This window comes from Pteropus vampyrus, unplaced genomic scaffold (assembly GCF_000151845.1).
Source record: "Pteropus vampyrus isolate Shadow unplaced genomic scaffold, Pvam_2.0 Scaffold250, whole genome shotgun sequence".
NCBI classification, from domain to species: domain Eukaryota; kingdom Metazoa; phylum Chordata; class Mammalia; order Chiroptera; family Pteropodidae; genus Pteropus; species Pteropus vampyrus.
The window spans coordinates 285917-297715 of record NW_011889031.1 but is presented as its reverse complement, the minus strand read 5'-3'; the positions used below and the strand labels follow the sequence as shown (position 1 = coordinate 297715).

Sequence of the window (11799 nt, the reverse complement as noted above, 5' to 3'; positions counted from 1 at the left end):
CTCCAGGCGGATGCGACCAATCCCTGATTATGTAATAATGGTCGGTAAAGTGGTTGGTCCAGGCTCTTTGAAACTGTCACTGTCATAAAAATGACAGATCAAGGATCGAAAGAACACTAGACTGTCCTTTCTCGTCCTTAGATCACCCACTGGAGAATGTAGTGTCTAAGCTAGGGTTGAAGTGTCACTGACTCTCAAATCACACACACACACACACACACACACACACACACACACATGCATTTCTCATACCTTTTTAAAAACTGCTGGGCTGGTCCACAGTGTCCTACACCCTGCTCCATCCCTCCAGGTGAGACAAGGCTTCTGGGGCTTATACCTCCCCCCACATCCCCCAAGAACACAGAGCTCTCTACTGCCCTCTGCTGGGACTGTCATAAGGACCTCGCAAATCTCCATCGACTGACGGAAAGGCCCTCCGGGGTCGCAGAGACAGGCCCGCGGGCTGGGGGTTGGGGATTCGCTCTCCGGGATGTCCCGGGTTCAAGCCCTCAGCTCCGGGGCTTCCCAGCTGTGTGCCCCTGGGCCTGTCTGAGCTTCCGTCCTCGGCAGAGGGCGCCGCCCACGGAGATGGCTGTCCAGACTTTTCTAAGCAAAGCACTCAGAGCCCTGCCGGAAGTGCAGTAAAGGCTGTACCCCGCGTTTGCCTTCGTTTTCAAATCAGGAGGAGGCGCGGTGGTGGCAAGGGACGAAGGGGAGGGGGCTGGGACACGTCTTTCCCTCTCGGCTCCTACCTCTCAGGGCATTACTCTTTAAGATGTTCACTTGATTCTTGATAAGGGACGCCACATGGTCCAGGGGATCGACTTCTGGGGACGAGAGGGGAGGAAATTCCGCTGGGTCCCTCAGAGAACCAAGTCACCCCTCCCCCATCTTCCTCCAGGTCAGGTCCCTCCCTCCCCCCCTCTCTGGGGCCGCTGGTCCCCCCCAAAGTGTCCCCGACTCCAGCGTCCGGCTCGGACCCCGCGGGTGCCAGGCACCGTCCCCTCCCCGCCGCTCACCCGCTTTCCCCACGAACGCGTTCAGCGCGTAGTCCCGGAAGAAAGGCCCCTGCATGCCCCGCAGCAGGGCCTGCGCGCGGGTCCGCAGCTGCTCCACGTGGAAGCGGCTGGGGACGATGGCGACGCGCAGCTGGCTCAGCGCCTCCTGCACCGAGCGGTCGCACTGCAGGCAGCCCCAGCCTCCGGGGGCGCTCAGGCCCGCGAGCAGCAGGAGGGCCAAGGCCGGAGGCATGGCAGGGCCTTTGTGGCGTCACAGACCGATCCCGGCCACCTTCCCCCCTCCCCCGCCCCCCGGCCCCCCGTTCCCCGTCCCCCAGGTAACGAGTCACCGCTCGCCTCATTTACATGCGTTTGTTCAAGGAAGTCAGTGGAGCACCCCACGACGTGCAGCGCGCTGGAGAGAGTCCCAGTGTCCCTCGACTAAGGAACGGTTTAAACCAAAGGTGGTAGAGCCACGCGATGGGACATTATTATTCGGTCTCGAAAAGGAAGGAAATTCTGACACGTGCTGCGAAGCGGATGAAACTCGAGGTCGTTATGCTAAGTGAAGAAAAGACAAACTGCTTGATTCCACTCATATGAGACCTTTAGATTACCTAGAACTGTGAGAGTCACACTAAAGATATATAACATCCGTTTGGTGGCTTCGGCCACGCTCAGATTTTCCCAAATGCCTTCCAACTCGTCTCGATTCAATATCGCCTCCTCCAAGGAGGAGGAAAAGGAAAGTCACCACAGACAACGTCCAGACGGATGGGCGTGGCCGCGTTTCCAATAACTTGACTTAGCCACACCGAAATGTGAATTTCACACGATTTCCACATGTCACAAAATATTCTTCGCTTGAGTTTCTCAACCATTTAGAAATGTACATTTCATTCTTAGCTCGGGGGGGTGGGGCTATAGTTTGCCATTAACTCGACTCATTATCCTGTTGGTTTCTGTCATGGCACTAATTACAATTTATAATTTTGGGGGTCTTTCTCTCATATCATCTAATAAACCCCTTGTGTCTAGGAACCATATGTGTTTCTTTCACCATTATGTCCCCAACCCCTAGGAAGCGACCTGGTATAGGACAGGTGTTCAATCAATACTTGCCGAATAAAAAAAAAAAGTCAACTTTTCCTTCCTGAGCCTCAGTTTCCTCTTCTGTAAGTGGAGATAGTATATACCTAGCTTATCTCGAGGCTGAGACGGTGTCAGCGCACGTCCGCATGATCCAGTGTGTCAGCCACTGGTCGCACGTGGCTACTGAGCACTCGAAATGTGGTGCGACCGAGAAATGGAACTTTATTTTTATTTAATTGTAATTAATTTAAATGTAGATTTAAAAAAAAAAACCCACAGATCCTAGGTTCGGTTATTGGGAAACCTTTAAACATGTTTGGAACAACTCGAGTGTGTGAATTTACTCCAACTGTATACGTTATAAAATCTAAGTAGAGGTCACATATTTTAAATAAAAATTGAGTGTCCAAATTCACATGTGCTGCCTGAGAACATTTTGAAGGCTCAGCACAAAAAAAAAAGGGAAATATGTCAGTAATTTTTATGTTGGTCGTATGTTGAAAGAATAATATTTTGGTTATATTGAGTTAACAAAATATATTATAATTAAGGTCGCCTGTTTCTTTTTTTTTTTTAACGTGGCTAGTGGGAAGTTTGAATTGCATGGGGATCGCATTATATTTCAATTGGACATCGTTGGTGTAGCACATAGATGGTGCCCAATGCTATTCAAATTGAATTAGATGGGATGAAATTAGGTGGAGGTTTATGGTTGGGGGGGAGTCACTCAAGATGTAATGGGGCGATTGGACCACAAGGGGGCGCGCGCGCCCGAGTGGAACTTCGCTCTTCCGCGGAAGAGTCTCACCTTTGGCTCGCCTGCCTTTCCCAGAATTAGCCATTTGTAATGGCAGCTACCGCGGTGCCCTAAGAAGGAGTTGTCAGAATGGGATGGGAAAACAAAGGCTGCAAATTCCTCAGCTTCTAAGCCCCAAAGCCGCAGGTCCAGGCGTGGAGCAGGGAGAATCAGGAGGCAGAACCGGTTTTATTTCTCTGATGATGCAGCCGCGTCGAAGTGCCATTTGGGAAAACACAGCTGAGTTAAGTATCTGCAGAGTTTGCAGCCTGGCAATTCTCCTCCCTTTGAGGAAGTGGCTGAAGACGGTCTCACCCTCTCCCCGCTGTCTCTGGGCACAAGGATGCCCATCACAGTGGCGGTGGTGGCGGCAGGGTCCAAGGCAACCCTGGGGAGTAGAAGGTGCTTGCTTGCCCCTGGGTGTCCAGCGCCAGGATTCCGCAGCCGTGGCAAGCGACACACTAGGCTGTGCACCCAGCGACAAGAATGGATCTGGGTGAAAAAAGGCAGAAACGGAGTGAGACCTACGACCCAATACTATTGACATAAGTTTAACGTTTTCAAACGAAAATATGCAGTGCGAACACCTACGAACACCTACGAACAAAAAGACACACAACAAACGGGATGGCAGGGAAGGAAGAAAGAGTAGGCAAAGGGGAGCAAACGAGTGATAAGACTAATGGTGTGAACCGGGACCTTAAGGGTGCCACTGAGGTCAGGCTGCCCGAGTGTGAATACATGAATTATTCGTTAAGCTCTGTCACTTCATTATTGGGTGACCTCAGGCAAATTAAGCAACTTCTCTGTGCCTCAGCTTGCCTTGTCCATAAAATGGGATGACAGGAGTCTTGACATTATAGGCTGTCCCAAGGATTAAAAAATGTGAAATGTGCGAAGAGTTTAGAACAGTACACAGCAAACGCTGTCTAGCTGCTGGCTATTCGTATGAGTTTTACGAACGGAAAACTATGATCTATTTGATCTTCTGCATCTGTGGTTATTGAAAATGGAAAGGAAAGGAGGGGCCCACCGAGCTGGGGAGGGGAGAGACAGTCAAGAAAGAGGAAATAATAGATTTGGATGTGAACGTGGGGATTTCTGCGTCCCGCCGAGGGGGAGGAGATGTGAAGATGCCTGTGTTAGTCAGGATGGGCCAGGTTATGCTACTGTAACAGACAGTCCCAATATCTCAGTGGCTTAAACAACAAATTTATTTTTTGTTCGTGTCATTATGATTGGCCCGTCAGGACTCTGGCAGAGAGGGAAAAAAGAAGAAACCCCCACAGTCATTCTTAAATGATTCTATTCACATGTGACACCTGCTCGCTGGCCGCATTGAGTCACATGCGACTGGGCAAGATGATCCTTCACGCATCCAGAAGGACCAAGAGTCGGAATATTTGTGAGGGGCTTAAATGACCGACTTGAAGGTCTCATTAAACTTAGGGGCCTGAGAGCTGAGCCCGCCTGTTCCTCGAGCCTGGGGCTGGCTCAGAGAGAAGACAAGTCCCTCAGAGAAGTTCCCTCATGACATCATGGTGGGGGCGATGCCACAGTCACCTACGGCTGCGTAACAAATAGCTCTGAAACACAGTGCCTGAGAACAATAAGCGTTTGTTACCTCCCGCTTTCCGTGGGTCAGGAATCAGAAAGTGACTTAGCTGGACAGTTCTGGCTCAGAGTCTCGTGATGTCAGCTGGGCAGCGGTCATCGGAAGGCGAGACTGGGGCTGGAGAACCTGATTCCAGCGTGGCACCCTGGCAGGCGGCACTGGCTCTTGGCAGAAGCCCCAAGTCCTTGCCGTTTGGGCCTCTTCACAGGCTCCTTAAAGGTCCACGAGATGTAGCGGCGGCTTCCCCAGAGTAAACATTCCAAGAGAAGGCCAGCAGGAAGGAGCCACGTCCCATTCAAAGGAAGAGAGAGTTAGTTTCCACCTTTTTAAGAATTTGGATGAAACCACTGCCCGCAGCCATGCGGTGGAATGGTGGCGTGTGCGTTTGGCCACCCAAAGCCAGCAGCCGTGTCCTATTGTCTCAGGAGCATTATGGGAAATGTGGTGGAGACTGCCAGCTGCCCCCCCAAATCTGGTCTCCCCCTTGAGCATGTGTTAATTCAAGTAATTCTCACGACCCCATGAGGTAAGCTAACAACACCTAACATTTATCGAGCCCTTACTATATGTCCTAAGCGCTTTACACGCGTCAACTCAGTTAACCTCACAATAGCTCCGTGGGGGCCGGGACTGGTTTGACCCCCATTGATAAGCAGGGACACTGTGCACGAGAGATGTCAGGTAACTCATCTAAGGTGGCACGGCTGGTTATTGGCGAGCCGGGATCTGAACCCAGACAGTCTGGCTGCCAAGTTCATACTCTTGGCCACTACGCTATGTTATGAAGAGGAGACCTAATTGCTTTATGCATGCATTGCCACTGTCAAAAGATATCTTCAGTGTTCCGGGGACCTTGTGAAGTAATCGACATAAAGTGGTGAGTCGCCGAACGGCTTGGCACATTTAATCCACACACCACTGTTTTCATCCCCATTTGACAGATGTGGAAACTGACGCTTGGCGGGGTCAGGCCACCTGCTCTGGGTCGCGTGGGTAGAGACAGAAGCAGGAGTGTGCGTGGGGGGCAGGCAAGGTGAGGTCTGGCCCGGAGCCCTGCTGGGTGACCCCAACGGGCCTATTTGGCCTTGGCGTGAGGCAGGGGCGCAGGATGCCAGGGAGAAGGTTGCAGAGCGTTGGTTTGCAGCCCAGGGAGGTGGCGGGATTAGAGGTGGGGTGGGGTGAGGCGGGGCCTGTTCTCAGCTCCCTCCCAGGGCCACGCTGCGTGGCTGCAGGAACAGTGGCCTGTCCTCACGCACTGCCGTGGGAGGACACGGCGGGGCGGCCCCTCTGGAAAACTTTCGGTAGAGTCTCAGGAAGCTGCCATACGCACACCCCTGCTCCGTGTGTACTCTGGAGGGACAGCAGCACGTGTCTCCAGGGGACACGGACGCAGACAACCACGCCCACGCCAAAAACGACCCAAACGTCCATGGACGCGACACTCGCTGGATAAACCACATTTTTTTGTTTGTTTGTTTGTTTGTTTGGTAGATTAGTAAAAGTGCAGTCCTATTTTCGTGTCCCTTTATCCAAAGCTAATAGGTGCTTTGCTGAGTTTTCTCATCCCTGAGTGTCAAATTCATGCGTTGCAGCTTGACAGTTTTTAAAAATATTTTCGGTGTTCTTAAACGGTGAACCCTCTTAACATCGCCGGCGTGCGGGATCCCCAGCACCGGGCCTGCACTGATACTGACCCTTCTCCCAGCGCTCGGGCACACTCATTCGAGGGAATTCTGCGCGGCCCTGGGGCAAATGCGGTCGCGCGCCGTGTGGGGTGCTCCTCGTCCCCGTGATGCTACAGGGTCCGGGCTGAATCCTCAGGTGATAAATGGACGAAGGAAATGAGGAAAGCGATGCCGGACAGGCGAGGGGGGAGGGGCCGCGACCGGATGGGGACGAGCGCGGCAGGTTCCGATTCTTGACCTTCAAGGGTCATCGTTTAAGGTGCAAACTATGATTTAAAAAAAAATCATCCATATGCTTTATCCTGAGAGTAAGGGCGAGTGACGCGATCTGATTTACCTTTTTGAAGATTGCGGTAAGATACACACAGCTTGAAACTGACCGTATTTTGAGCGGACTGCGCAGCGGCGTTAAGTACATTCACGTCCCTGCGCAACCGTCACGCGCATGCGTCTCAGAGCTTCTTGCTTCTTGTAAAACTGAAACCTTCTCCCTCTCGTCCGTCCCCGGTGGCCGATATTCTGCTTTGTGCGGACCCCCTTAACCCTCACTAGGCACAGAAGCTGCTCCCTACGATTTTTTCCTTGCTCATAGAATTCCCCCAAACCCTGCTTTGTGCGGGTTTCTGGTTCTGTGACCGGCCGATTTCACTTAGCAGAATGTCCTCAGAGAGTATCCACGTTTGTAGCACGGGTTAGCATTGCCTTCTTTTTTGAGGCTGAATGGTATCCCATTGGATAGAAAGACCTCGTGTTTACCCATTCATCTGCTGACAGATGCTTTGGTCGCTTGCACATAATGTGTTATGTCCATTTCTGGACGTGTGTGACATTTCACAGTACGAGAGCTTTAAAAATAACGTGCAGTGCGATCTACTGAATAAGTAGTATTCACACACACCCACCCGCACACACACACCTTTGGCCTGGGCCTGGGTGTCTCCTGGAGGCAGAGGGAGGCCTTGAGACTTGTCCCCTGGGGCACTTCTCCCATCATTCACTGACTCTCATGCCCACAGGGTGGGGCTCCAAATGCTGTCACACCCACCTGCCAGTTTCCTCTGGACTCTGTCACCTGCCCTGCGGACCAGGCCTGGAGGCTTCTCTGCAAACAGCTACCCCCCCCACCTCTTCTCCCAGCACGGAGCTGGGCGTGAGGTGACCACAGGCCGCCTGCCCTCCTGCAGTCCAGCTGTCCTGTCTTTCCTCGAGCTCGGTCCCTCACTGTTTCTCCCTCTTTTTGTCTCTCCTTCTCTCTCTGAGTCTCTGTCTCCCTGTCTCTGTGGCTTTCAATATTCCTGTGCCTCTCCTTTCCCTGGCTTTCTATCTAACCATTCAAAATGAAATAACCCAATTATGGGCAAAGAACTTGAATAGACATCTCTCCAAAGAAGATGTATGAATGGCCGATAACCACGCCATTAGTCATCAGGGAAACACGAACATGAATCACAGTGAAATGCCACCCCACGCCCACCGGGATGGTCATAATCCAAAAGTCAGACGCGTCTCTGTGAGTGTGTGGAGACCGGGGCCCTCTTGTGTTTTGGCGGGGGGTGTGTGATGTGTGGCGCCCCTGGGGAGCGGAGTCTTGTGTGTTCTCAAAGTTTTACACAGAGTTACCCTAGGACTTGGAAATTCCACTTCTCGGTAAATATCCACGAGAATCGAAAGCGTTCACGAAAAAACGTGTACGCGAATGTTCAGAGCAGCACCATCCACGACAGCCAGAAGGGGGAAACAACCCAAGGGCCCATCGACTGAAGTACAGGTAAACAAAATGTGGTCTACTCGTGCATGCGATGGAATATTATGCAGCCATAAAAAGGAATGAAGCGCTGACACACGCTAGCTGCCACAGGGGTGAGCCTCGAGAACATGATGCTGAGTGAAAGAAGCCAGACACCAAAGCCCATGGATCGTGTGATTCCATTCCTATGAAATGTCCAGAACAGGCAGATCTATGCAGGCGGAAAGCAGATCAGCGGTTGCCCGGGGTGGGATATTGGGAGGTGATCGCTAATGAGTGTGGAGTTTCTTTTTGGGGTGATGGAACTGTCCTGGGGTTAGATACTATGCTGATCACACAACCCCGGGAAGGGACTCAAAGCCACTGAATGCACTGCACACGTTAAAATGGTGAATTTTAGGGTATGTTAATTATGCCTTAAAAAAAAAAACAAACAAAAAACCACAGTTAAATCAAACAAACAGAAAAGAATGACTTGTGGAGTCCGAGTCCCAGCTTGGGGCTCTTTACCAGCTGTGTGCCCCGGGGGACAGCTCCCTCCCTGAGCCACAGCGTTCTCACCTAACTCTACAACAATACTTCCGTTGTCAGGGGCAAATGGGATGATGAATGTAAAGTCCCTGGCATAGACACATTGTCCCATAAACGTGAGCTGGGAGCAGCGAGAGAGGCATCCCATTTGATCCAGTAGAAACCCTGACTGATGAAGAAGACCTGGTCCCGTCCTCTCCCCCAGCCCTGGCCCCAGCCCCGCCTCCTCTCACAGCCCCGCCATGGCTCCCTAGTGCCTCCGGGACGGAGCCCAGCCTGGCATTGGAGACACCTGGCCATACTCTCCCTTGCATGCCTCGCATCACCTGTCACCTTTATGCAGACTCGAGCACTCGGCCTAGCCCGACCCACACCTCCATGCACCTGTCCACACAGGTCCCTCCACCTGGGATGCCCTCCCATTCTCTCCTTCCCCACCTACCTGCCCGGTGAACTCGGCGCCATGCCAAAGTCACCGCCGGGCGCACGCCCTCTGACCCAGCCACTCCGAGTTCTGGTTCAGACCACACACGTGCACTCAGAGAACGAAGCGTGAGGGTATTGGTCACGGCACTCATCATGGCAGAGGGGGAATAGGCTAGATCTTCATCGGGGCGGGGGGGACTGTCAGATAAACGAATGTGATAGATGCACGTGGTCACAGACGGGACCCTCTTCAAGATGTGTTACTAAGTGAAAAATGCGAAATGCGAAACCAAGAGTACTTCGTGTCCTGCCCCTCCCTCCCTCGCTGTGTGACCTTGGAAAAATTCCCTGGCCTCTCTGAACCTCCACCTCCTCATCTATAAAACAGGATATTCATAATCTCGAAGATCACGGTTAAGATTAAATTGCCAAACACATGGGGGAAAACTATCCATATGGCAGAAAATGCAGGTTTTTTGCATTAAAGTAGAGGTTGGCAAACATTTTCTGTAAAGGGCCCGATAAGAGATATTTCTGGCTTTGCAGACCATATAATCTCTGTCACAACCACGCGGCTCTGTCGTAGCAGAAAGCAGTCACGACGGTGCATTAATGAACAGAGGCGGCTGTGTTCCAATAAAACTTTATTTAACAAAGCAGACAGCTGAAAAAAAAAAAAAAAGAAGCTCAGAGAGCCGGCCCACGGGCCATAGTTTGCCAATCACGATATTAGAATTGGAAAAAGAGGCAACTATTTATTTTCGTAGGCTTCGTGTGCTCCCCCAACCTCCTAACTCTTCTCCACGGTCCTTATCAGATTGCGTTACGGTTTTGATTTCTTTCTCATTAGGGCTCCAGCCCTCCCCACCCCGAGACATTGAACTCTCAGGGGGCAGGAGCCATATCTGAGCTTCCTGGGCCCAGCCTCCACCCTTGTTCTAGGAGCAGAGCAGAAATATTTGTTGAATTCATTCACTCATTCATTCATTCATTCATTCATTCATTCATAGAGATAGCACGTGTACCAACTGTATGCCAGGCACTGTCCTCAACACTGAGGCTGTAACAGTGGCCAGCACAGACACAGACCCTCGTAGCTTATGTTCAAAGCGGGGAAGATGGACCTTAAATAAAATAAACACAAAATATATAACCTGTAAGATGATCTTACGCATCAAAGAGAAGCAAAAAAAAGCAGGAACAGAGGCGAAGAGGGTGTTGCTAATTTCCGTGGCTCTGCCAGAGGTGGCCTCAATGAGAAGGTAAAGTCTGGAAGGAGATGAGGGACTGAGTCATGCGGTTGTCTCGGGGAAGAGCCTTCTGCGCAGAGGGCACAAATAGCAAGTGCCCTGGGGCAGAGACGTGCCTGGCATTTCAAGAATGCCAGCAACCGAGTGGGAAGGAGGAGTCGAAGATGGGAGACTGGGTCAGGAAGTGAGGGGTGGATGGTGAAAGCCTCACAGGCCTCGTGGTGAGCACTCTGCTTTTACTCTGAGAGGGAGCCTGGGGAGCTGTCTCAGACTGGGCGGCTTAAACAGCAGCAGTTCACCTCTCACAGCCTGGAGACGGAGAAGCCCAAGAGCAAGGTGCCACTGGATGCGCTCACTGGTGATGACAGCTCTCTCCCTGGCTTGCAAGATGGCGGCTTCTTCCTCCGTCCTGTGGCGGAGAGTGTGGGACTCTGGTCTGTCTCCTCTTCTTATACAAACACCGATTCCATCACGCCCCCCACCTCACGACCTCATATAAACCCAATTACCGCCAAAGACGCCCCCTCCCAATACCATCATACTGGGGGGTAGGGCGTCAGCAGGTGGGTTTCAGAGGGATGCCAACACTCCGTCCCCAACGGAGGAAGAATGAGATCTGACCGAGGTTTTAATAGGATGGTTGCTGGCTGGATGGAAGCGGACAGCCCAGCCAGGAGGCACGAGATGCGTCGGGAGGTGATGGCGGACTGGATCAGGGTGGTGGCAGACAGGGTCGTGAGGGGTGGTGGAACTGGGAGCACATTCTGAAGGTAGAGACTCCAGAAAACCAGAGATCAGAATGCCAGCGTGAGCAGGTAAGGGCTCTGTCCTGCTCAGGTGAGCGCCCTCTCCGGGGTCACAGACTCCCGGCTGTGTCCGCACGCGGGAGGGGTGACGGAGCTCTGTGGGGCCTCTTTCATAAGGTCACTAATCCTATTCATGAGAACTACACCTGCATGCCACCTGGCCACCTCCCAAAGGTCCCACCTCCTAACACCTTCCCCTCAGGGATCAGGATTTCAACATTTCAATTTCGAAGGGCACACAGACATTCAGACCACGGCAATAGCCCAAACGGTCTCTAGACATCGCGAGTGTCCCCTGAATGATACAATTGCTCTCCGTCAAGAATCGCTGACCTAATGTGATCAGGAAAAGTTTGACGACCCCGTACTAGAATATTCTTAGGGGCCCTGCTGTAAGAACCCCAAGCTGGAAGCTACACAAATATCCATTCACAGTTGGGTGAATAAATACTGTTATATTTGTACACCGGAATGTCACCCGGCAGGAGCTGACAAACCTTTTCTGTTAAGGACCAGAGAGTAAATATATTTGGCTTTCTGGGCCATGGGGTTTCTGCCGCAAAGCATGCAAACGGCATGCAAACAGCAATCGACAGCAGCTGATGAATGGTGCGGCTGCGTCCCAATAAAACTTTACTTATCCAAACAGGTACCAGGCTGGTTCTGCCCTCTCCCCGGCTGTGGTTTGCAGACCCCGCCTCCCCCCCTCCCGCCCCCCCGCCACCACCGCCATACGGGATGAGAATACACGGCCCAGGACAGAGACCCCCGTGAATATCTGTTAGAATGAAAAGGACGAATCTACGGTGTTAGAAGTGAAGCTCCTGGTGACCGTTGGGACACAAGGGTGATG

At 52.1% G+C, this 11799-nt stretch overlaps 1 protein-coding gene across 1 annotated transcript in view; it reads right to left on the bottom strand.

The window, feature by feature from the left end:
* Nucleotides 1-1456, bottom strand: part of IZUMO2 (IZUMO family member 2) — a 6002-nt gene extending 4546 nt beyond the window's left edge. Inside the window, exons 1-2 of the mRNA XM_023520163.1 lie at nucleotides 1020-1456; nucleotides 753-827 (exon numbers count right to left, since the gene is read on the bottom strand). Of these exons, the coding sequence (XP_023375931.1) occupies nucleotides 753-827; nucleotides 1020-1251 (307 nt within the window). The 5' untranslated portion in view covers nucleotides 1252-1456. The remainder of the gene's footprint in view (nucleotides 1-752; nucleotides 828-1019) is intronic.
* Nucleotides 1457-11799: the final 10343 nt, after the last annotated feature.